Raw genomic sequence first — 25,627 nt, forward strand, 5'->3', positions numbered from 1 at the left:
ATACCTTCAAATAATTCTAAATGTCAAACCTCCTTCATGTTAGTGAAGGAGGAAGGTTTGGGGAGGAATTAATGCGTGTATGTTCTTTAAACACTTGTTATTTAGCTGTGTAAACAGCATTGAAGGCCGACAGACAGAACTTAGAGCTCAGTCAGCTTCTTCCTATAAAAGATAAAAAGGTGACTTCCACATTGCAAATAATTGTGATATAGGAGGATCATTTGAATGTGAATGTTATGAGTTGCTTGTTTATTGATATTCAAAGTAACAACATTGTCTTTAATCTCCCCTTGTACGTCCAAACAGGCAATATGCTGGTGTCTGCATTGTGTTTTGAATACCTTTTTACAAAGAGCTTTGTAACACCTGTAGTTATCATTAGAGCAGTGACTTGCTGTTCATGCAAATAGCAACTAGTGACATTTAGAAAGTCTCTAAAGAGAGAGAGAGTTCACAAAGTCTCGGATGTCACAGAGAGCAACTCACACTAACAGCAGCGTCCGTAGAGGCGGCTTCCTCTGCCAATCGCGTGGTTGGATTCTCAGAGGGCTTGAACACAGGTTTGGCTTTGACAGGTGGAGGTGGCGCTTTGGACTTGGCGATTCGGGGGCTGGTGTCGGGAGCGGAACTGTTGCCAAACAGCTGACCGATCAGACTCTTTTCATAGCGTTCTCTGTTGGAGGAGGGAACTACTTCCAAGCGGACAACTTGGGAGCGCATTGCCTGACGGAACACTTCCTGCGCTCTGAGAGAGAAAGACAGAGAGGGGAGTGATTGGTGTGGAGGAAGAGAGGAAACTGTGGAGAATGTTTGGCTCAACAAGTGGGATGGAGGTTTAAGTAAAGTCTCAGTGTAGTTGTACCAGATATGGCCTGCGCTTACTGTAACACTTACTGCCATTAATCACAATAACAAACAGTGTGTAGTTAGCAATCTCAAGCAACGTAATTATCAGAGGATATATAACTCATTAGGAAGAAAAACGAAAAGATACATGTTATAAATCAGATTACAAATGACAAATAAAACTAATTCCAATTAATTGCTGATTATTGTAAATGGGGTGATTGATTTTCAAAAATTGCAGTAAACTGATTTTAAGTGATTGTAGTCCCAAGGCGGATGAGTATCGCTGTAACTAACAATGGCAATTATTTCAAAAATGAAGTTTTACTTTATGGCAATTTGTTCAATGTATTTCATGATTCTAAGATGCATTACACTGTTTATCAATATATTAATCTTTATATCTATCAATGTTTGCAGTCGGTGGTTACGTGTGCTGAGTCACTGTTTCACTGTTTCACTGTGTATTTCTCTTCACTGAGCCACAAGATAAAGTGAAGGCAGGAAGATGCAACACAGAACACCTGTACAGCCGGCCACTATAATCTCATGATTCATAAGAGAGATCGTTTTGCAGAGAATGAGTTTATATCAGATTATGCTAAGTAAATTAGGGGGTCCATTGTGTCAGAGGCGATTGGTACACACCATCATTCTCCTCAGATAACCGACAGAGAAAATCCAGTTTATTTAAATTCTATTAGATTACACTCCTATGATTTCCCGCCTAGATTATTATTAGATGTATAATGATCATAAAGTTTCTGGAACTGGAGACTATGTTTAGAAAGTCTTGTCTGAAGAATATCCATTAAATGAGCAATAATAACACTTAAAAATGTTATATTACTATAACAGGAAGACTTACAGGCATAAATCTGGTAATACAATGGCAGTATACATTTGCATTGTATCTACTACAGTATGTATTTTAATTAAATATTGTGATTGAGCCTTTTTTAGACTGAGGCTTCCACCTTGCTTGCATGGATACTTAAAATCCACCTGTGAATATGAAACTGTATCTTTGGACGTTTGAGGTGTGGCGAAAACAGAAGCTCTATTTTCATTTCATGCACCAAACTCCATGAGCAGACAAACAAATGCGAATGTGAAGCAAATGATTAATTCACAGGTAGACAAATGACCAATTTCCAATCATAAAGTATAAGAAATGTTATCCCTTATATGTGCCACTGATGATATTATTCTGGATGCCAACCTCTGTGAATGATGCCCCAAGTAAGAATGGTTTCTAAGTGAGTGTGTGTTCGGGGATGGGTGGTCATCTCTTCTTAGTTCTACTCAGACAGAATTTGCATATTTAAAGCGTTAAACACACTGGGCAGTCTGCACTGATAATATAATATTATTGTTTCGGATTGGACAAGGTGTGCTGGCACATTTGTGTAAAAGACATGCTAATTAAGCAGGCTACCTCAATACAGCTGCCAAGCTGGGACAATGGAGGTGTGTGCGTGTGTGTGTGTGTGTGTGTGTGTGTGTGTGTGTGTGTGTGTGTGTGTGTGTGTGTGTGTGTGTGTGTGTGCGTGCGTGCGTGCGTGTGTGCGTGTGTGTGTGTGTGTGCGTATATGGTCCTCATAGGGATCAGTGGACTTCCAGTGGCCTACTTACACATATTTCTCAATACACCTGCCATGACAGAACAATGCGGGCAAGAGAGCGTGTGCGTGTGTGCGTGTGTGTGTGTGTGTGTGTGTGTGTGTGTGTGTGTGTAAGATCACTCAAAATGATGTCAATGTTAAGAAAGGGCCCGTCTACATACAAAATTAAAAACTAGTTTGTTTTATAAATCTGCATTTGTTCACATGCATATGGTTATGTGCTTTAAAGTGGATGACTCAATACAAGACTGTGTGTGTGTGTGTGTGTGTGTGTGTGTGTGTGTGTGTGTGTGTGTGTGTGTGGGTGGGTGGACTTGGGCCTATTTACCTGTCTTTGAACAATATGTTGCAAACCTCTCCGGTGATAATCCATTTACCTACAGTGCAGCATAAAAAACCTCTCATATAATCTTATTACCACGCTGAACGCTGGACAAGGACTATTGTTTAGCCTGTATAGACATTGTAATCATGATAACATCCGCATCAGTTCTTGTAATCGTTTTTACAGGTGTGTCTTTTGTCATTTTAATGCTCTGTAATCATGTTATATTCTTAACTACTCTCATGTTAATGTACTTCTCTTCAGGTGCTTCAGCGGTACAGTAAGTAAACTCTACCGTGAAACATCTGCTCTCAAATGAATCTTGAACAAATCTTTCCTTAGAGGAACGAGGTGGAACGACACACTAAAGCCGGCTCTTACAGACGCGCACACACACGGATGAATTTGTAAGCAACGCTCTCCAAACATCTGCCAAGTGTCTTCTCGTCTGTTCTCTGTGATAGCAGTGCAACAGTGATATAAGCCCTCTGACAATGGGAAGGGAAACAAGACAGACAGAGGCAAAGACAGCAGAGCAACAGGAGGAAGAGACAGACCATGCCAGGCTTCTAAAGGTTTTAGGAATTCATCGATTTATATTTATATATATACAGTACACTTAGGGTTCCTTTTTGTTTTTTTCCTATTCCTGATAATGTTTTGTCGGGGACATATCTTTTAATACACATTTGATTTACTTTAATCTGATTTAATGCGTGATGTGTGTGTATATATATATATATATATATATATATATATATATATATATATATGTATATATACTGTATAAACAAGAGACAATTACATGTAAACTTGGGCAAATAAAAGTTACATTTCCTGTGTGGCTCTATTCACACACAAACAGTGTTGCACTCACTGGCTGAACGTCTTGTCCATGAGGTCGGCATTGTTGATCATGACGATGCACTCGTCCTCTTGAAACAAGCTCTCCTTTCTCGAGCGACTCTCCTCCTCCACTCCACGAATGTACAGACCAAGAGACCTGAAGGGAGAGCGAGCAGGGAAGAGGAAGGGAGGTTAAAACATGCTGCGTTACATTACAGGTCATTTAGCAGACGCTCTTATCCAGAGCGACAGTGAACTCACTACAGGGACAGTCCCCTCAGGGGCACAATGGTGACAGCTCTGGTATTGAACTCACAACCATCTGTGTATTTAGAAGCCGTACAATTAGACCACAAGGCCATCACCACCCCCCGCATGTTCCCATCACTTCTAGTCTTTTTTTTTTTTTTTAATAAACCTTGCACACATGCTCGCATACACACGCGCACACACATTGTTAGTGACTCAGTGTGTGTCCCAGAAGACTGATGTGGCAGCCGGCAGAGACCGTCCATATGGTTTACTTAGACCCTGCTGTGTCAGATACACCTCCTAACTGTCTGCTCGTGTCCCGTTGTGGATCTTCATTAGTGCTTATATGACCTTTAACTGATAAAACCCAACCTCTAAACACAGCGTTCCATATAGTAGATAAGTAGAGTAGTAGAGTAATACAGACAATATGACACACAAGCACACACAAACTCAAGACATAAAAGTGTGCAGACATGTAGATCAACACATGAAGGGACAGATTCATATTTACAGGCAGCCAGTAAGATGCTCGTGTAGTTCAGTACCCCAAATTTAGATTGATTTGGAGTTGCAGAGTGTTGGAGATATCGGCCGTAGAGATGTCTGCTTTCTCTCCGATATAATGGAACTAGATAATACTCGGCTTGTGGTGCTCAAAGCGCCAAAAGCATACATTTGAAGATAATCCACAAACCTTGTGAGCAGTTTCATGTAGGAACTTTTTTTCTTTCTACAACACCCGCCATGAGTAGATGCACACTTCCTCTCGGGCAGTGATGTGGATTATCTTGAGTAACCGGGGCATGATTTCTGGAAGGTGACATTGCTGTTGAGTTTTTCAAATGTATGTTTATGGCGCTGAGTTTCATTTAGTTCCATTATATTGGAGAGAAGACAGACATCTCTACGGCCGATATCTCCATCACTCACAATACTCAAATATGTATTTTTGTATGTGGTTGCTGTCCCTTTAACTTCAACCATTGCCTCACTAAATCACAGCTTAACAAAGAAGAGGTAATGACACTCAAAAGATTTCAGCTGCAAGAGGATGAAACTAGGTTAAGAGGTGAAAGGGGATGATGGTAAATGGAGGAGATAGATGGCAGAGGTGTTCAGGAAAAGAGAGAGAGAGAGAGAGAGAGAGAGCGAGACAGAAAGAGAGGAACTTAAGGAGGAGATTGGCAGGGTCAGGTGAGTCATGAGAACAGCCATAAAAGCTCATCCTGCTTTGCTTTAGGAAATCCCCATCCAGTGTCTGACTGTCACACACCCAATGAAAAGCCCTGCATCGCTGTGCAATTTTTCTTCCTTTTTCCCATTACGTGTGTGTGCGTGTGTGTGTGTGTGTGTGTGTGTGTGTGTGTGTGTGTGTGTGTGCGTGTGTGTGTGTGTGCGTGTGTGTGTGTGTAATGTTTGTGCACTGTAGCACAAATGTCCAGAATTCCTTACAAATGCAGAAAAGGATTGCGAGAATATACCGTATTTTACCTGGTAAACAGACGAGAGTACACTTCTAAGGTTAAAGGGCACGATGAGGGCTGTGTGTGTGTGTGTGTGTGTGTGTGTGTGTGTGTGTGTGTGTGTGTGTGTGTGTGCGTGTCTGCGTGCACACAACTCACCGTCCACTGAGTGATGAGCTGTAAGGGACCACATGGATTCCCAGGGGGCTGTCCTCTCCCAGGATCTCCACTGTTCTAGTCAGGCTACACAGTTGAACACACAAACACACAAGAATCAAATCAATGGGAGAAAAACACGACATGTAATATTAATAGAAAACAAATACACAATACAGGCAAAGTTTTTGTCACAGTGAAATAAAGCTGTTTCATTATGTTCAGTCTACATAATGATTACACAGCCGGGGACTTATCTGTGACACAAGCTCACACCAACTGGAAAACAAACGATGCAAACGTGAACATGACATACACACAATCACGGAACATAAAACATGATGTAGAGACACAGTGAGAAGGTGAGAGTGGGACAATAACATAGAGAAGACAATAAAGCGTGATAACGGATCGTATGCCAGATCTCACGCACAAACGTGTGGTGGCACACGGATACAGACAGACACCAGAATAAAAACACTTTTGAGAACGTGCGTCTCCTGAGGAAAAGTTTGAAAAGTTATATCCGAGATTGGCACATCACTTTCCATGGATGCATTCATGGAATCCATGAGCTAAATATACTTTTTTGTCAAGGACTTAATCCACATCTGTGAACCCAGCCCTTAGAGAAGAGAACGCAGACACTCTATTCAAAGTCAACACAACTGCAGACTGCTCTGTCACTGTGTGTGAGCTTCATCTCGGTGGGTTTCTTCCTCTCTTTCAGTCCCTCAATGTCTCGTTTGGATTATTCAAGTGTATCTGCTTTACATTCTGTCTGTGTTTTAATGTGTGTGCGTGTTGAAGTCTTTGTTTGTTTGATTAGTTTATCTATCAGAGCACAGCCATTAATCCTCCCCTGACCTTCTCCCTGCTCCCTGTGTGTGTGTGTTTTCTAAGTGAGTTTGTCTGAACTAGTTGAACTGGGTCTTGTCTATGTAGGTTTGAAGACTCGAGTGAGTCTATCTACTTAGTTCTAACTTTCTCAGGCGCGAGCGCGACGTCGAGAAGCTCGCGAGGCGCTATCATCCGAGCTCTCTCGCTCCCTCTCTCTCTCTCTCTCTCTCTCTCTCTCTTCTATCTCTCTCCTCTCTCTCTCTCTCTCTCTCTCTCTCTCTCTCTACCATCCATCCCTAACCCCCATGCACTGATAGCTGTGCAGATTATGATAAAATCCAGAGAGAGGGTGGTTGATGATGCTGGGCGGCAACAGGGGAGAGATGCAAAGTTCAAAAACAATTTCTCCCTCTCTCTTTGTCTCTCTCCCCTCCCTCACACACACACACACACACACACACACACACACACACACACACACACAACAAATGTGAGTTAATCCGGACAATAACAAACAAGGGACTGCCATAGAGAAGAAGGCCAGGGCAGAGGGAGGGACAATGGAAGAGGGAGAGTAAAAAGTACGAAAGGATATGGGGAGGGAGGGAGGCTAGCAAGGCAATGATGGAGGGAGAAGAGAAAGAGGGAGGATATTCGGAGAGATGAAAGGAGAAGGGGATGAAAGAATGAAGCAGTGTATTGTAAAAAGTTAAGGGAAAAAGTAATAGTAAAATGTTATTCTCAATTCCATACCACATACTAAATATAATGTTTTGAGTATATACAGTAGTGTTAAGAAAGTGACAACATTTAGTTTACTCAAAACTGTCAAAATGCATAATATTTGCAAACCTGCTGAAAGCTGCACATTAAATTAAATGGTGGGTGGTGGTGAAAAGTATAATTATAATTTAGGAAAAAGCATTTTAGTTGGCAGTTTGACTGATGCACAGTTGTGTGAGTGTGGTATAGTTTCCTGTTGGTGTGGAAGCTGAATCATGCTGATTGCCTGTGAACTATAAAGATTAGTATAGTACATACTGTTTACAGTTGGTATGTAGTACAGATCTGGGACGCAGCAGTGCTTTGGGCTAAATGTTAATGTCAGCAAGTTAACATGCTCACAATGATGAAGCTACATGCTGATGTTATAGAGCAGGTTAAGCTTGTTTATCAGGTTCAGCATCTTAGTGGAGTGTGTTCAAATGCTAACATTTGCTAATAACAGCTTGGCATAACTAAGGCAAATAAAATCAAATTTGGACTTGATAGTGATGCAAGAGGAACAGTCAGGGGAACATCAATGTCATTAGGACACACTATCTGGTAACCATTAATGTCAGTCCTAAAGTTGGTGTCATTCCGTCAAGTAGATGCTGACATATTTGACTGAGCAACTGGAAAATGTGTCATGCTGGGGGCTCCAGATGAAAAGACAGAGGATCACCAAAGTCGGTAGGATTCATTCTCTTGGGATCAAAAATGTCTGCACAAAGTTTCTTGTCAATTCATCCAGTAACTTCAGTCTGGACTAAAGTGGTGAACACACTGAGCAACATTTCCATCCCTGGATTCAAACCACTAGCTGCGCCAAAAATGGTATGGGCTAAATAGGAAAAGTAAAGATATAAACGGATAGAGAGAGAACGCGAAGAAGAAAACAGAGAGGGAGATAAAGAGAATAGAAGGAAGGAAGCAAGGGAGGTCTGGAAGCAAGATATAGTGAACTGAAGGGAGGAGGAGCCACTGAATTAACAAGGTTAATGAATAGCATTAATATGAGAGGAAAAATAACATCCACTCCTCCCTCTATCCCTCTGATCTCTAGCACTCCTACTAGAACACACACACACACACACACACACACACACACACGAGATCCATTTGCGTTTCTTTCTTTATCTTTGAGTGAGATGTTTGACAGGCTGCATCGCTGCAAAAAAATAAAGTGGGGGTGAGAGAGAGAAAAAAAGGGTGAGACTTGAGTAAAGAGAGAGGGAGCGTGATGAGAGAACAAGAGACACAAAAAAAGGGCCAAACACACAGAGAGCCAGAGAGCAATGAAGAGAGCAGGTGTTCTCTTTATCCACCTGCCACTTCACTGATCCTTGCTATGAAAGACAGAAACACAGAGGAGAAATAACAAAAAAGGAGGATGTGCATTACCAAACCACTCTCTTCCTCTCACTGCATTTCACTCTCTCAACCCTCATCTCCCTTTCTCTTTCTCTCTCTCTCTCTGACTCTCTCTGACTCTCTCTCTCACTCTCTCTCTCTCTCTTGGCTGGTCTTCAAAGTGGAGAGCGCCAGAGATGTAGGGAGTAAAGGGAATGCAATCCAGTTTAAATGTACAATACTGCTAAAGGTCAATGTATGCAAATACATAAACACATCACAAAAGAAGTTAAAAAACACTCTAAATAGTAGTTATCTGATGAATGATCGAGTACACAGCTAAATAACTAAATAATGAAATAACATGAATAAACTATTTTACATTAAAACAGTCTTGTGCATCCAGTGAAAGCTATTTACCTTGTCACCTCCTAGCTTCTAAAATACATCCAGTACAGTGCCTTATTTCACAAAGAAATATTGCATGATGGCAATGCTATTTCAATAAACCAATTTACAGTAAATCTGTTTCCCGGTATAAAAAGCACATTTTGATGCAAAGGTAATGAGTTTTGCTGTGACCGTTCTGTGTGGTTAAAATTACGATGAGCCATTACTGTTTTTATAGGTGTAGCTTCAACACACACACACACACACACACACACACTCACACCACACAACACACACACACACACACACCACACACACACGTATGTGCGTAGGGAACATACAGCCGCCACACACACATTCATTCATTTAACGTACGCTTTGCTATTCCAATATATATGGCTGCATTCCTCGACTCATTTTGGACTTTTTTGCAATTTCAAGGATCGTTTCCCCGGCGACCACAGAAACCATTACATCACTTTTACATTACTCACAGCTGAGATGGTTTCTATGTGAGTGCATGTGTACATGAGATATGTGCAAAAAAAAAAGAAGAGGATATGAAACAAATGTGTGCCTCTTCAATAATGACCTTATACTCACTGCACAGTACCACAAGGTGTGATTAAAATAAAATAAAAACTATATTCTCTGATACACTTCTCTTTCAGATGTTAACATTGAGTTCATTTAATCAGAATGTGTTTCTCATCATTCATTCAGGTGACAGGGTTGTGTGCTCAATCTCATAATTTGATCATGACATAACTCAACAGAATGACAAATGTTTAGTTATTGTCCTTCAATGGAGAGTGTATGTAGTGTACAATTAATATGAATGTATATGATCATGTCTGTGTTTGTGATATAGTCTCTGTCTGCTCTCTTTGGTAGCAGCTGGAAAGAGGCTAGAACAGCTAAGGCTAAGATCAGACGTTATTGTCACCACATAGCTCTCTCATTAGTCTCTCTTCCTACCTGTCCTCTTTACAGGGAACTAAATATTAGTTTGTTTTAGTATCTATGAGTTAACTGGATTAACTACACGCCCACACTGGCCTGTTGATTTATAAAACACAGAGTGATACCGAGGGGCTACCTCCGGGTCTGAAAAGTGAAGCCAATGAGGAAGTGCATTAAACCAGCATTCTGTAAAATGTCCAGCAGGGGGCGACTCCACTGGTTGCAAAAAGAAGTCTGATTGTATAGAAGTCTATGAGAATTATTACCTCAGCAAAAATGTACCTGACAAATTTACGGTCTCAACCGCTTCAAGTGTTCGTCAATACAGCATGCGACGGGGGGTGTGTAGCGTGATCTTTTTCTGTTCTCTCCTCTCCTTTCCTCCGCTCTGTTTCTGACTGTAGGTGTGTGCGCACGTGTTTGTGTGTCGGGTGCGAAGCCCCGCCCTTCAGCGAAACACAGCGGGGTGAAGCTGCGCCGGTTAAAATAGAAGCGCCCCATCAAAATTGAAAACCTCTTAATAATTTATTGATTATAGGTCCGGGTCCGTATAGGTCGGCGTCTGGGTCCAGACTCGGACCGCAGTCCGACTGTTAGTGACCCCTGCTTTAGCGGGTGTGACAGGTCGCTACCACAGCATTTCATCACTTCCCACCCTCTTGTCCAGATCGGGTCACTTATGGCTCTAAAAAAACAGGATGCCAAAATCAAGGCTTCAAAACAGTAGTCCACAAACCAATGGGTGATGTCGCGGTGACTACGTCCACTTCTTTTATATAGTCTATGAGTAATACACTTTCCATTAACAGAGGTCAATGGTGTCAGACAGAGCGCCACATTGATCAATGACGTAACCATTCATTGCCTTGGTTTGGTTTTAGTCATGCTTTTGACTGGCCTTGGTTTGGTTGTGTGGACACATTGGTTTTGTATGTTTATAAGAGGACAACTCTGTTTGTATTGTGTCTCAGAGAGACCTTTCGGTTACATTCAGTCGATGAGAATAATTACATTTACATTTAGTTATTTCCACTTGTCACAGGGTCACTAATGGAAACATCCGGGGGGCTGGGACATGATGCTTTTGGGGTCATCACAATTATCTCAATTTGTTTTCAAAATACAACACCATAACAGCAGGGAAACGAACCTACTCACACAATTGAAATGTTTTGAACAAATCTGCATTTCATCCATATTTATCTTTTTTCTAAATGACATTACTGTCAATACTGCAAGGCTACTTCCTGGTTCAACTTCAATATTTAAGTTAGTTGCATTCACATGCGATGGGTGATTGTGGTGAACATTTTGGATGTGTGTATAAAAGATAAAAAATTACAAGGGAGTGAAAATACAGAATTTACAGAATTGGTGAAGACTATACGCCTCAGTTATATTGCATTATTCTCAGGCAAAGACTGACAGAATATAATGATTACTTAATTAAGAAATATAATATTAGGCTACAGTATAAATTACATTACACAGCAAAGGCCACATATTTAATGTTATGTGCCATGAGATCTGAGCATAAATACTGGAGGAACATGTGGATGCTGAACAGTAATGTAGAGCGAAGCTAGGACTATGCTAACATGGAAAAAGGAATATTAATGAACAGGTACTAGACATACTCATACATTTGAACCTGAGAAAAGCCTTATTCATGAATAGATTCATTACATTACAGGTCATTCATAAGAGCCTAAAATATTATTCTACATGTTCTTTACATGTAATGTATTTATCTGTCCTCACTCTGTGTTAGAATGGCAAAATAAGTGCACACACACACACACACACACACACACACACACACAGCATTCTGCATCCCTACCGCTTCATTAAGAAGCCCTCATTAGTGAATGCATGTGCTATGCTCAGTTGTGTCTGCCTGAAGAAAAACGGTTTCAAGTGTGTTTGTAGCTGTTTATTTCTGAGGCCATGTGTGTATGGCAGTCTGCAAATGTTTGTGTGCGTGTGAATGTGTATGTGTATGTGTGACCCTGACCCTGTTTTTCTGTCTTTTGTGGTGGGCTAATGATGGGGCTTCTTTATAAACCATATCTGTAAGAACCTTGATCTGGATTAGGATGCAGCTTTGATGAAGGGAAAGTAGGACACAAACACCCACATGAACATCAACAAACACGGATGTAGACAATCACGCACATGCAAAAGCTATCCTCACAATTACGTAACATAAATACAGGAGGTGGACTGCAGCACAAGAGTTACACGCACTGACCTGCCGTTATAGGTGTGTTTGCCTTGGGGCCGCTCCACCCCTGCTGGCCTCTCCACAGCGGGACTGGACGCCTGGCGAGAAAACACACAAACACCTTCCTGTTAGTCAGTAAGAGATCATGAAAAAAAGAGCAGAACAAGCTCCAACAGCACATCCAATCTGTCAGGAGTGGAAGACGTCATGGCTGGACAAAAGAGGGAAAAAACATGCGGATTAAAATATCTAATAAACCCTTTAAAAAAACAAAAAGCAGTAAAGGAGTAAGTGGTGGCATTAAGGAACTCCCCATGTTTTGATTTTAGCATTATATGCACTACACCCAATACGAAAGCCTAAGCTCAACAAGTAAGTCTATGCAATTTGACAGACAGGGGAACACATAAAGGGAATGAATTGATGAGTGAAGGGATGAGTGAAGGAGCTGCTAAATTGATGGATGGATGATGTACAAATAGCAATTAGAATGTGAAGGCAAGAAGACAGTGTTGCCAAGCACTAATAAATAACACTGTCAATGGGCATGGCAACTGGGAGAAAGAGACAGAGAGGTGTGAGAAAGAAGAGTGTAAATGTGAGCCAAGGGAGCTGTAATAATTACTTAATACAATGACACAGGGCTTGCATGAAGTGTATGTGTTTGTGTTGGAGACACAGAGAGGTGAGCTCCACGGGGACGAGGTTCATGCCCAACGGTATAAGGATGATGAATCATCTAATACTCGATATGTGACGGTGTCTGTGCGTACACATTATTATGCCAATCACTCACATCACTGCTACACATGTTTGTGAGTCCATGAAGTTAACAATGTGTCATGAATATCTGTGCCCTTACACAGCCAAATTGCACCCCTGTAAACATTTTAGGACATTTAGCTACTAATGTCTTTCAGTTTTTAGAACCGTGAAGGAGAAGGATTGATTTAATTGGTCTTCAGGGACCCAAAGTCCTGATGTCACTTCTAGGCCAGCTGCCTTTCTACTCGCGTCTGTATTTCAAAGCAAAATCATTAAAGGGTTTGTCTAATTGAAAACGTAAAACCTGTTCCTGGGGTTAGCTATCCATATTGGAAGATAAATAGGAATCATTTGCTATTAGAAATCGAACCCTTAATGACTGTTTTAAGAGTTGATCAACAATTACTTAGTTCGCAAACTAAAAAACTATAGCTCCATTGAAACTTACGAAACACGAAGCACAAATAATACGTCATCATAAATGTTCATTTCTCCCGTGTCCACAACAAAGGTCAATGCTTTCCTCTAATGTCATATTTCCTACTTTTATTTACTTCGCTGTAATGACTGTTGTCTTAAAAATGTCTACATCGTTTGGCTTCTCTGTCCTGCTGAGGTCACAAACATTTTAGGATCAGCCACGGCCGCTGGACACGCTGGTGACGTACAGTACAGATTGCATCATTAAAACATGTATATGCATGTATTTTCATTTGTTGGCTGAGTTTTAAAAGAATGTGTGCAATGTTTAAAAGTTGAGAGAATGTGTATAAAAGGGCTAAATAATAAAAAATATACTCTTGTTGCAGAAATCAGACATTATAACTGTGATTGATCATTGTATCAGCATATCTGGCAAAATGATCCTAATTACCATTCAGTATTAATCGGCATATCTGTTCATATGTGCACGTGGATATCTGAGTTGAGGTGCGCGTGTTTGTGTGAGCATATGAAGACGAACACATGCAGGTCAATAAGGCTCAATGCTAGTAGGAGGGCACTAATGGACTCTTAACATGACCTTTCCCCTTTGACCTCTCGCCCTATTGCAATATGACCTACACCACCTGTCAGAGAAGCAGAGAGGGAAGGAAAGAGAGGAAGAGCTGAGAAACAGACAGATGAGTAATGAAGAGAGAAAATGTCAGAGAGCAGAAGAGATTCAGGCTGGTCCAGAAACAACAGCTGAAGGTTTGAAGAAAGGAATCAGAGACGGTGGCTGATGAGAAGAGTTGGATAAAGGTGAGATGAGACTCAACAGGGAATGACAGACTGCATATAATGTAACCATATCTTAGGTACCTGGCTTGGAAATCAATTAGTCTGGCCTAGCAGCAGATGCTGTCACGTGAGCTTAATTACAATAGGATGACAGGTAACATTAATTATCCTAAACTCTTTGTCATAACAACAGCCACTCATACATTAATTGGGAAGTCGTTGGTGCTTAATTGTATGTCTCATTTAATAACTGGACGTAGAAATAATCTCTCTCTCTTTGGAAGAGCAACACATTAATTAAAAAGGCCAGCACCGTATGTTACTTATCAAAGGCTAATTCAGTAAATGAATCTGTCTCATCATTCATGTTAACATTACAATATTATATAAATATGTTGTAGTGGCTTGTACTTTATTATTTTTGCTTGAAAAAGTTTAAAATGTTAGGACTCTCTCAAAGTTACTTGTTTTATTAAATGATTAATAACTAGTCATCTGAACACTTCTACCGATTACATGTACCAAAAGAGCAGCCAATACTACAACTATGGCTGCTATTTCCATTATATTTATTTGTATAATATTTATTTTGACATGGCCAATGTTTTGGTTTTGCACATTCTTAAAATCCAGTAAAAACATTAATAATCAAAAACCCTGATATGAATATGTTGATAAGTTGATCTGCACCATTAGCTAATCATGGCTTCCAGTATGTAATAATCATACAGCCCCATACAGAAGCTCACTCGAAGTAATGATTGGAAGACCTGGTGCTTTATTTGAGAAATAAGAAAAATTAAAAAAATATAGTTACTAAATGACAAAGATGTATTATAAATATATCAAGGACAACTGCAGGGAAAAAAATTAATACATTAGTCTGCCGACCTTGGACAGCTCAATCGATACTTGTGAGCATTAGTGGCCCCTCAAAAACTGGAGGATAGAGAAGCAGAATTTCCATTTTAACTCAATGATGGATAATCCTACCTTGAATAACTATGCTTATAATAAATCGCCCGCAAGCATTTAGTCTTCTCAGTCCAATCTAATAATTGCTAAAAGCGGATAAAAAAAGAGTGAACTATTAGTGATATTACTAATTACTGAATAACCAATCAAGCTAAGTGTTCCCTAAACCGCTTCCAAAGTGAGTATGATAAATTAATAGTAATGCATGCTAGAAAGTTTGTGCTTATGTGTTCATTGTGCATGGTGTGTGTGTGTGTGTGTGTGTGTGTGTGTGTGTGTGTGTGTGTGTGTGTGTGTGTGTGTGTGTGTGTATGTGTGTGTGTGTGTGTGTATGAAGGTGATAAACCTAAGGTAATCTATCTTGAAATAGGCCTCTCCTTGCGGATGTGGCTGATGAATTGAAGTAAATGTGTGTTCTGATAAATAGCATGTCAGATGGCCAGAGGTCCTTAACCTGATAATAGGTGAAGGACGAATGACGCACTGACAATGTAACATGTTTTGTTTTTATGTGTGTTTGTTTGTTTTTTCCACTTTGTTGTTTAAATGATGATGAAGACCATATCATAAGAAGGACATTTACTTCCTTAAAACTTCATTGGTGTGTATGGGTGAAAGTTCCTGTTATGTTCTGCATTCTGTAGTTCCTATCAGATTCAGGAATAGGATTTCAGTTCTCTAATTGTACACATAGATATTGGGGAAAGCACAACGAGGAACATGGAAGGTGAGAAACCCTAAGAACAGACACATTCACATATAAAGCCTGCATACAGTATGTGCGCGTGTACAGGCCATTTCTTCACTGATAAACACACATGCAGGCTGACGGCACAAAGGCCATGACACACACATACAGACGACAACGCACACCCCCAGGTGTAGCATGATAAATAAGTGCTGTACTCCCTTATTAGCCCCAGTAGAATTTTAGGTAAGAACAAATACTCCCAGAGCCCAGTGTGTGTGTGTGTGTGTGTGTGTGTGTGTGTGTGTGTGTGTGTGTGTGTGTGTGTGTGTGTGTGTGTGTGTGTGGTAAGCGTGAGAGAAAGCTAGAGAGGGAAAGAGAGTGATTTTGTGGCCTACTGTACTCATTTGTGCCTGGCATTTAGAACGGAAGAGCTGCAACAGTAAATCTTTCTGGATTGAAATTAAATAAAGAGAGGGGACAGAGAGTAGGAGAAGAGACAGAGAGAGAGAAGAAAAACAGAGAATTACTGCAAGAAGAGTACTTTCTTCCCTCCTCATCCCTCTCACCAAAAGGCCAAGTGACAATTTGAACAATTACCCGGAGCCATTACCTCCATCTAAACCTGGCTGGTTGAGAAGAGTGTGTGTGTGTGTGTGTGTGTTTGTGTTTGTGTGTGTGTGTGTGTGTGTGTGTGTGTGTATGAGGTGAAAGAGTGAGTGACAGTGAAGGAGATAAAAGAAAGACAGAGTAGCCATGTGTGCATAAACATATTTGTATGCACATTAAGAAGTATCGCATTAGAAAAGCTTTATGGAAACGGCAAGATTCAATAAAACGTACTCAATTGTGAAAAAAGTTTGTTACGCTGGCTTCAGGTGGTTTTTGCCTTTGTCGAAAAAGAGGCGATGTGCTAAATGGGATATGGGAAAGCATTGGCCAATAAATTGTGACGCAGCGAACATTTAACTCACATGATCAGCTGTTAGCGCTGTCTGTGTCTTCCTGAATATTCCTCACGCACAACAACATGGCCAAACTAGCTGACATGAAAGAACAATTAGAACTTGCCCAATGTTCTTCTACTGTTTACTGGCAGACCACAGCCACGCGTAAATCGTAGCCTGAGGCTCTGAGGAAAACATTAGAGGGAGAGTTTTCAAACTTTATGCTGTGATGACAAAACAATGTCATTGTTTTCATCTCCAAAGTGAATACTCCTTTTCTCTCCCAACAAACTAAATCACATCTGTTAATAATCTGAAGTTTTACTGGATTTATAATCAATAAATGGCACTATCAACATGACAGGGAAAGTTGGCGTGATATAAATCTCTATACACTTATTTGTCCAAGTTTATGAAAGTAAAAATGTAAAACTATATGGATAGATTTCTTGTTGACTCTAATTTGGATGGTAAGCCTACATTTATTAAAGTGTAGGTCTGAGCGTCAGGCTTGCGATCGCTTTAGGTAATGAGGTCTCTCTTCAGCGGCAGAGAAGAGATTGACTTCTTTACGAGGTACAAACATCAGAAGTGGCCGATCACAGCCAATGGCGCAAACAAAAGTAGTTTCTAAAGTTATAGGAACTGGAATTACATTGGTTTTGAGTCCACTTTTAAAATCTCTACCACGATGGAGATGGGGATAACAGCTGCCTAAAACCTTTCAATAAAAGAAGCTGCTTGTGATTTAGCAGAATCGCCACAGCTGTAATGTTATGCGTAAAATGAGACACTAGGGGAACCCGAACTGTAATAAAGGGAGACGGAGTCCACAGCTTGTGTGTTTGAGGTCCCATATATGCACGTTATCATGCAGGCATATGAAACACACACAGTCTGGGCAGTCCTACTGTGTAATTGACACCCAGTAATATTTCATATTGACAGCCACAGGAGAGATAGCGTGCAGTGAAAACAGAGCGAAGATGTAAGGGGTGGAAATTGGGCTCAGAACAACATGATCTACATTCCTGAGCTTTGAATTACCGGGTAAATAAAAGTAAATAGATTAGTGTTGGCAGTTTATATTTCATTGCTGCTAAACTGTGTTTCATGTCGCTGTAGGTTGCAAATCAGAACAGATTGAACATCTTTTTCTAGTTGAACATAAGATTTAAGCTCCTGTCATGTTAAGTCACTAGTGTTGTTATTATTATTAAGTGTTATTAGTACCCGGTGGACCCTGTTCCTCCCAATGCAGCCCTTACATCTTCCTCAACAACACCATTATCCACTACCACTACTTCTTTAGCCTCGGCAAGGTTAAGCATGGCGACTGGCCACCTCTGAGAACCAATCACATTCCCCAAAATAACTGAACCTTGCAAACAGGTTGTTCTACGGGGAATACAGCGTGGGTAAAAATGGATGTTTGTCCAGTGAGGAATCTCAAGGGTAGAGGACTCACCACTCAAGAGTCCAATCAGGCATGGAGTCTGTTTAACCAGTGAACTTCAGGGAGTTACTGTGTCCAACCGTCTGCAGGGAATATGAAACTGAAACACTATCATAACAAGTGCTCAAAACTACATCTCTATGCAACTGTCACACTGTATTATGATTATATGTATCACCATGTTCTTGTAATGACTCTGTAATGTGACTGAATTAGTGAAAAAGTGAAAAAATACATATAAGAAGTATTAACTCGGAGAAGCTGACAAAATTATTTGTTGGGAAGTTTTTGGTGTTTTTCTTTCACAGAGTGGATAGAAAAACATTTGGGGGGGGGTGATTATAATGTATTATACATATCTTCTACCTGTTGTCACGTGTGAAAGTGGAAACAGAATAAGCACAGAGGAAGCAATAGGACGGAAATGTTACACATGGGTTGAGGCCTGAAGGGATGTTATGGCAAAAGACAGAAATAAAGCCATTGGTTCCACATTAAAAGAGGAAATAGAAGATGCAGGAAAAGAAGATAAATAATCTTCAGAGAAAAGAGAACGGACAACGTGGATCAAGGGTTAAGCATCAGGCCCACAGGTCAAAGTTACAAAGCAGATGTGGAGGCTGGAGAGAATGGAAGAGGACGGCTGATTGAATTCTTTTGATGGAAAGAACAGAGGCTGAAAGAAGAGTGGGGGGGGGGGGGGGAGTTAGGAAGCATTTATACAATTGAGAAGTAGCTTTTTTTTTGTTGGCTTTATGTCGGACACTAATTATTAATTTTGACACGGTTTTGGACCAAGATGTTGAAAATGTGGGGGGGGGGGGAAAGGAGACATGGAAAAGTGAGATCGGCAGAAGGGGAGGGGGAAGCAGAGGAGAAAAGGGAGAAAGAAGCAAGCGTTTGCCCTCTGCCCTTTGGAGGAAGGGAGAGAACGGATGAAAAGAGAGGAAAAGAAGAGGAGTCATCCGTCTTTGTTAGAAGAGTTGGATGTCACAAAGCATGTCTGGATTATAAAGAACATGAAGACACTACAGGCACCACGCACCCCCGACCTTTAAACACATAGACTCACAACACACAGACACGCACGGCTGGCATACGTCACGAGGGAACAAAGTGAAGTTTCACTTGTTTTATCAGTACTTGTCTTGTACGGACATTTGATTTAATGGTTGAGATCACATTTATGTATTCACATTTTAATATTTTGAAGGTATGAAATATATATAATAAAAGAGAGCAGTAAATCAAGTCAAGTCAATAAACACATTTAATCACTGTCCACCTGATAGCATGGAATTATTCTGAATGCGTAACTGAATAAAATATCCTCCCCAGTGACAAATCTGTTCAATATATGTATAAGACATTTCTTAGATTTTCCTTTAATAAGGTTGGATTTAAATTGGAAGGCACCTTTCATTAAAGTCTCAAAGATCTTTATTGATACTTTGGGATAAACGTGGTCGTTCTAAAAGGAAATAAATGTGTAGGTAGTAAAACATTAAGTATAAAAGACTATACCAACAATTTGGTATGCTCTGAGCATTACCAGCAGCAGCATCCTGGGAAATCAATCACCATGAAAGGCCATGGGGTCATTAAAATCAAAATGTTTATCCCCTTGGGAGTATTAATGTGCTTAGCAGTTTTCACGGGGATCTGCCTATTAGATTACGATGAGAAAAGCTCACAGTGTCCATTATGATTCATTATGCCCAATCAATGTTACAAAAGCTGATGAACCTATACACAAAGGAAAAGCTGACCATATTAGACTTATTAGGCTTTTACACTTCTTAAAAAGTATGATCCGATTCATGTTAATGAAAACGCAATATACGAGGTCGTATGAAATACATGACGCTCCTTTTGCACTGCTGAGCAAGTGAAACCGGTAGATGATGTAGAGACACGTTCAGAGTCTTTAGTTGACACTAGAGGGGAGAATGATTGTGCTCGGTACATTTCAATGCAATGTTTCAGTTGGATTCTTCTGTTTATTCTGCCCGAGGGGAAGCTTTGACCCAACAGTGGTGTAAAGACTGAGAGGGTCACGTCAATCTTTAAGAATCCTCTTCTGAGGGACCCGCAAAATGTCATTCCGAGGCCAGGGAGGCCATAATGTTGATATACAGAAAGTAGTAAAAAAACATGTATATATATATATATATATATATCAGAGGGAAACATGAAACATATCCCCTTTAAGCAATGTCAACTACACAGATTACACGCTTAACAAATGACAGGGGGTTTACTGAGCAGCACATTTATTGCATTAGGTAAAAGTGCAGTCTGTCCAACACGCTTGTCCATTGCAGCAACCTTTAGCCAGAATGCCCTAAAATGTGATCCACGACAAGGCATGTTGGGGAATAATAAATCCATTTCTATAAAAACTTGCTGCGCAAATTCATAGACGTTAATATTTCTTAGACCCTCTGACCTTTCTTGTATGTTGATCTTCAGTTTGTTGTGAATTCCATCAAACATTATCTAATTGTGAAAACAAAAACTGCAGCTTTTATGGATTTCTTTCTGTGATTTAGATTTTTAGCATCAATTTGGTACTGATTATTGAATACCCTGAATATCACACATGATTATTACTAGGTTGTGTGTTTGTGTGTGTCCAATAGGCTCTCACCAATGCATTTGTGTCCTCAGTCACATGGGGAGCATGTTTCTTTGTGTCAAACCGCATGTGTCTTTATGTCTAGGCTCTTACCATCCTGGCGGTGTCCTCATTGAGCGAATGTTCGGTCTCTGTGGGCTGCGGGCTGAGCGCTGAGTCACTGCTGCTTCTCACCAACAGGGGGGTGTCTGTAGGAAACACAAGGATACACACATTGAGGCCTCTTCTTAAAGATCAACATCAAGGTGATAATGTGAACTTTTCAAGTATTCTTCTCTAACAATGACACAAATCCAGTCGTGATTAACCGAACTGATCGTCTATACTATTCCACATGAGCATTTCTCAACAGCCTTACGAAAGTAGTTTTGCAGCTGGGACAAGTTCAAAAAGATAGTTTTAAGCAGAAGCAGAGATGTGATTGTTTATAAAGTACGTCTGCATACGCTGGATAACTACTGGAAATGTTTAAAGCAGATGTTCTACAGTGCAGCCTGTAAATCAACCCGTTTCCCCTTGTTTTGTTTATAGTCGGTATCTACAGGAGGAATTTCACGACGTACCACCAAACACTAACTAACTGAAGTTTTAGTTGCGGAAAAATAACTTGAATGCATGACTTACAACAATATGAATATATTTATACATATGAATAACCTCTCTTTGTAAAACGGAGGAACCTGGCTCTCCGTCAGTCCAATGTGGCACAGAGTGACTACTTCCTGTCAGACTGTTAATGGAACAAGAGATATGACGGAGAGGAACAAAGCACCAAGACACACAAAGAATAATGTGAAAATAGTAAAAAAAATTGAGAAAGTTTGCATCTGAACTGCTTCAGAATCTACAGCAAGTCTCGCTGATGCACAATGTGTGTCTACATATATATACACACACACACGCACACGCATGCACACTCACACACACACACACACACACACACACACACACACGCACGACTGCTTTAAAATTGCTAGTGCTATTTTCGATGGAGTCATAGTTCAGCAAAATTCATGTCTAATAATAATCTTTCAGATGACAAGATACAGACCCTCAGCTAGTCATGCCACACTACAGAGAGGAGTTGGTGCGCGCTTCTTTACGAGTGTCAAAGCATGACGAGGAAGAAAGAGGGGAGATGAATATTTTTATGTTGCTGGGTTGACTAAATTAATTTCCACTCTGTCAGTGCAACGTGCCTGTGACATCAGTCCAAGTCAAAGTGTGTTTTCAAACAAAAACAAGAACATCCGCACATGTAATAAACTAGTCGGCCGTTTTTGTGAGAACATTATACTTATCAATAAAGTCATAGTAAGACATGGAAACTACAGTACACAGATCATGGAGAGTATGAGCACAAGCAAGCACAATGTATGTATGCATGTGGATGTGCATTCATTGAGTCAGCTGCAGGTTTTAAAAAGACATGCTTTTCACAGCTGCAGTATCCAACATTTAAGACTAATTAATAAAGATTTAGAACATTTTTAGATGCAACAAGCTCAGACTGTGTGTGTGCGTGCGTGTGCGTGTGTGTGAATGCATGAACACGTGGCTGCATGTGCGTATGAGGTCGCAGCTATTGCGAATGCTCGCTTTTTTTGTATTTCTATAGAGCTAATTCAAACGTATTGAGGTTTAAACAGTGTGTCTAAATGGCAGAATGTGCTTTGGGGAACAGATGCCACAATTGGGCACATTTCCATTTCCATGGAAACTTGCATAAGTCTGACATTTTTAGCTTGTTATAAAAAAATAAATAAGAGTGGTATGACATAGGACATTTAGTAGAGGATAAAAGTCAAAGAAAGACAGAAACAACGAGTAAGAAAGCATGAACTTGAAATACTTCATTAGTACTACTTCTTTTAATCATCCACTCGTTTGTGTGAGCATGTCCATATGTTGATTACATACTACAGCAGTGTTATCAGAAAGCTCATTGCTGAATGTTGTTTTTGGAGATGTGTGTGTGCATCACTCTGTGTGTTCATTAGATCTGTAAGGAGCACATATAAAAGCGTGTGTGAGAAACCCTTTCTGTAATATCCCTTCTCTGGCCCATAAGTGTCTGATTTGCAGAACTCCGTGTCCATGTAAGTAACATATGATAGTGTCTCCTTCTTCACATCTCATCAGCCCACTGCATAAAATCATCATTTAACAGAAGCTGATGGATGAAGCACGCCTCACTATTGCCTGTGCTTCTGCTGGAGCTTGATGAAATAGTGAAATGGCAGGGAAAGTCAACAATGCAGAAAGCTATTCAAATAAATAACATTTATTGCTGGAGGTATTATTATGATCCGTGTGGTGGGGGTACCATCCCCATTCATAGAGTCCATCAATCTATATATACATTAGGACCATTGTCATGTTAGCCTCTATAGTTCCACAGGGAATAAAAGGAGAAAGGCGGAGGTGAGGGTGGAGGGAACCTCTAAATGAGTGGACTACTCAGAACACATGCCAAATGATATTTGTAGGGTCTTATATTGATTGTCACAAAATGGACCCTCGGTGCTCTTAAGACTGGCAGGGGGGTATGGATTACATCATGCCCCAAATTAATTCATCTCTTCAAAGAAAGGCAATGAAAGATGGATAAATGGTGGAGGACAAAGGACGTAAAAATGAGAAATAGATAAAGAAATAAAGGGACGAACAAAGGGAAAGATAATCAGTTTGATACAAAGAAAACATATATATGGCTAGCTGCAATGAAAATGACTGAAATGAAAGAAGATTAAAGAACAGAAGACCCAACAGAAGAAAACGGTAAGAAAAAAAATACATTTAAATAAAATTGAATTCTACATTATTACATTTTGCTTCGCCTGCAACACCTCACCTTCCCAGTTTTAGACTGAAGCAGACCTTTCAAGACACACAACCAGAAATGATGTGGTGAACATGTTCTACTGTGTGAGGGGACATGCTGTCCATATCCAGTGGCACATTAAGATAGATAACAATGGCCATCTAGGAACAAACAGTGACACCGTTCAGCTCATATGCCTGTATCAAACATCAATCTAGAATGGCCAAATACAATGTCTGTCATGATCGTGACTTTTGTATATCCTGTTTTATTTTGAAGTGTTCACTCCCCCTTATGTCATGTCTAGTTGTACTTCCTGTCTGTGTGTTTTCGCTCTGTGATTGTTGATTTGTTCCTCCTGTGTCCGTTCACTTTGCCCTTGTGTTTTAGCCTCTCTCCCCAGCTGTGTCTCGTTCCCCTTGTTAGTGTCTGTGTGTATATATCCCTGTCTTTCCCAGTGTTCCTTGTCAGATCGTCATCCATGTGTCACCCTTGTTTGTTGATGGTTCCTCGTGCTCCCCGTGTCATCCTGGTTTGTCTTTTCAGTTTATGTTTTTTTTTTTCTAAGCTTTTTGAATAAAGCCCTCTTTTTGTTAACTTCCTCGTCTGCCGTCTTGCATTTGAGTCCTCACCTTTTCCCCACCGTGACAATGTCAGTTTTAGATCACTTGGTAATCCCCACAACTCCATTTCACTGCAGTAATACTAGTACACAGAGCTAGACTATTGATGCCAATATACTTCTCATAGCAGCCTATAAGACCATAAATGCCGCAACATATTTGGTAATGTTTTTGTAAATATCTTCTTAAAGCAAATCAATAGAATTCTTGTGGTAAAGGTAGGAACAGCACAGGTGTTTCTAATAACATTGCCACATTATTCAAGTGTCCAAGTAAGCCGTGACAGTGAGGCGGCGTGAACAATACCAGGAGGACCCTGAACCTGCTGAATGGAATTCAACCATCAATAATCTTACTATTTACTCCTGTGTGTGTTTCCTACTCTGACATGTCAGAATTATGGACAGCATTTGTATGGCTGGGAAATATATCAATTTCATATCGATATTGTGATATGAGACTAGATATCGTCTTGGATAACCCTATAGATCGTGTGCATGTGACGTCACGCTTACGTCCCAACCCGTAAATCAGCCATGTTGGATGATATACACAACCAAGACGGCGCCCGTTCGCGTGGGAGTTGCTGCAACGCTTCGTAATTGCTGTCTACCGAACGCCGTAAGCTGTGGTTTAGCAACATAACTCGTGAGGATTTAACAGAAGAAAAAGCACAATTCACCCGTGTGTGTGGCGTCCACTTTATATCTGGTAAGAGCTCATGCTAAAGCTATGTTTTCAATGTTTACGTTAAACATTTGTGCTTATGATATACCCGAACTCTGTAAGACCTTACTTCTCCATATCGCTGACTGGTAAATAGGGCACTTTCTTTACATGTGATGGCAGCCATTTGCTCTTTTCTTCTGTGCATGTTTTTGTTTAGCTTATTCTTGAGACTACTTCACTTGCGAAAAGCACCAATGTGAGAACATGCTTTGCTTAATCCTGCCATACAATCACAGTGTGCGAGGATAACATCGCCGCTCTTCTCACTCACAAACCACGGCTTGAGCGGTGTATCTCGAGCTCTTTGAGAGTGATTTACACGGGCATGGACGAGCACCCTGCCATCTTTCAGTGGTTTGGTAAGAAGACTACCAACCCAGCCAGAAACAAAGAAATTATAAGCATCTAAGCTCTTGTATGCCTTCATTTGTGCATTGGTTGCCCACTGACGTTTGTAGCACAAGGTAGTTCACAATATCCGGATATTCAATCGACGGTAATGAATCTAAATCCTCAATATAATCCGACGGCTTTAGCGTGTACGGGTCACGGCCGCAAATTTGGACTTTTTCCTCTGAATCTTGCCTTTGCAGAGGACTCCAGGAGAGTCAAAATACTTCAAGTCGAGTTGTATTGCTGTTGTTGTTCGTTTTAGACGCCATTGTTGATTTGTATATCATCCAACATGGCGTTGCACGCATACGTCACAC

At 40.5% G+C, this 25,627-nt stretch overlaps 1 protein-coding gene across 1 annotated transcript in view; it reads right to left on the minus strand.

Moving 5' to 3' along the window:
- LOC115026262 (partitioning defective 3 homolog B-like) overlaps window positions 1-25,627 on the minus strand; it is a 234,807-nt gene that overhangs the window by 162,943 nt on the left and 46,237 nt on the right. Inside the window, 5 exon segments of the mRNA XM_029459004.1 lie at window positions 487-745; window positions 3,674-3,799; window positions 5,520-5,603; window positions 12,076-12,146; window positions 20,835-20,929. Of these exon segments, the coding sequence (XP_029314864.1) occupies window positions 487-745; window positions 3,674-3,799; window positions 5,520-5,603; window positions 12,076-12,146; window positions 20,835-20,929 (635 nt within the window).

Source organism: Cottoperca gobio, chromosome 21, assembly GCF_900634415.1.
Source record: "Cottoperca gobio chromosome 21, fCotGob3.1, whole genome shotgun sequence".
Taxonomy (NCBI): domain Eukaryota; kingdom Metazoa; phylum Chordata; class Actinopteri; order Perciformes; family Bovichtidae; genus Cottoperca; species Cottoperca gobio.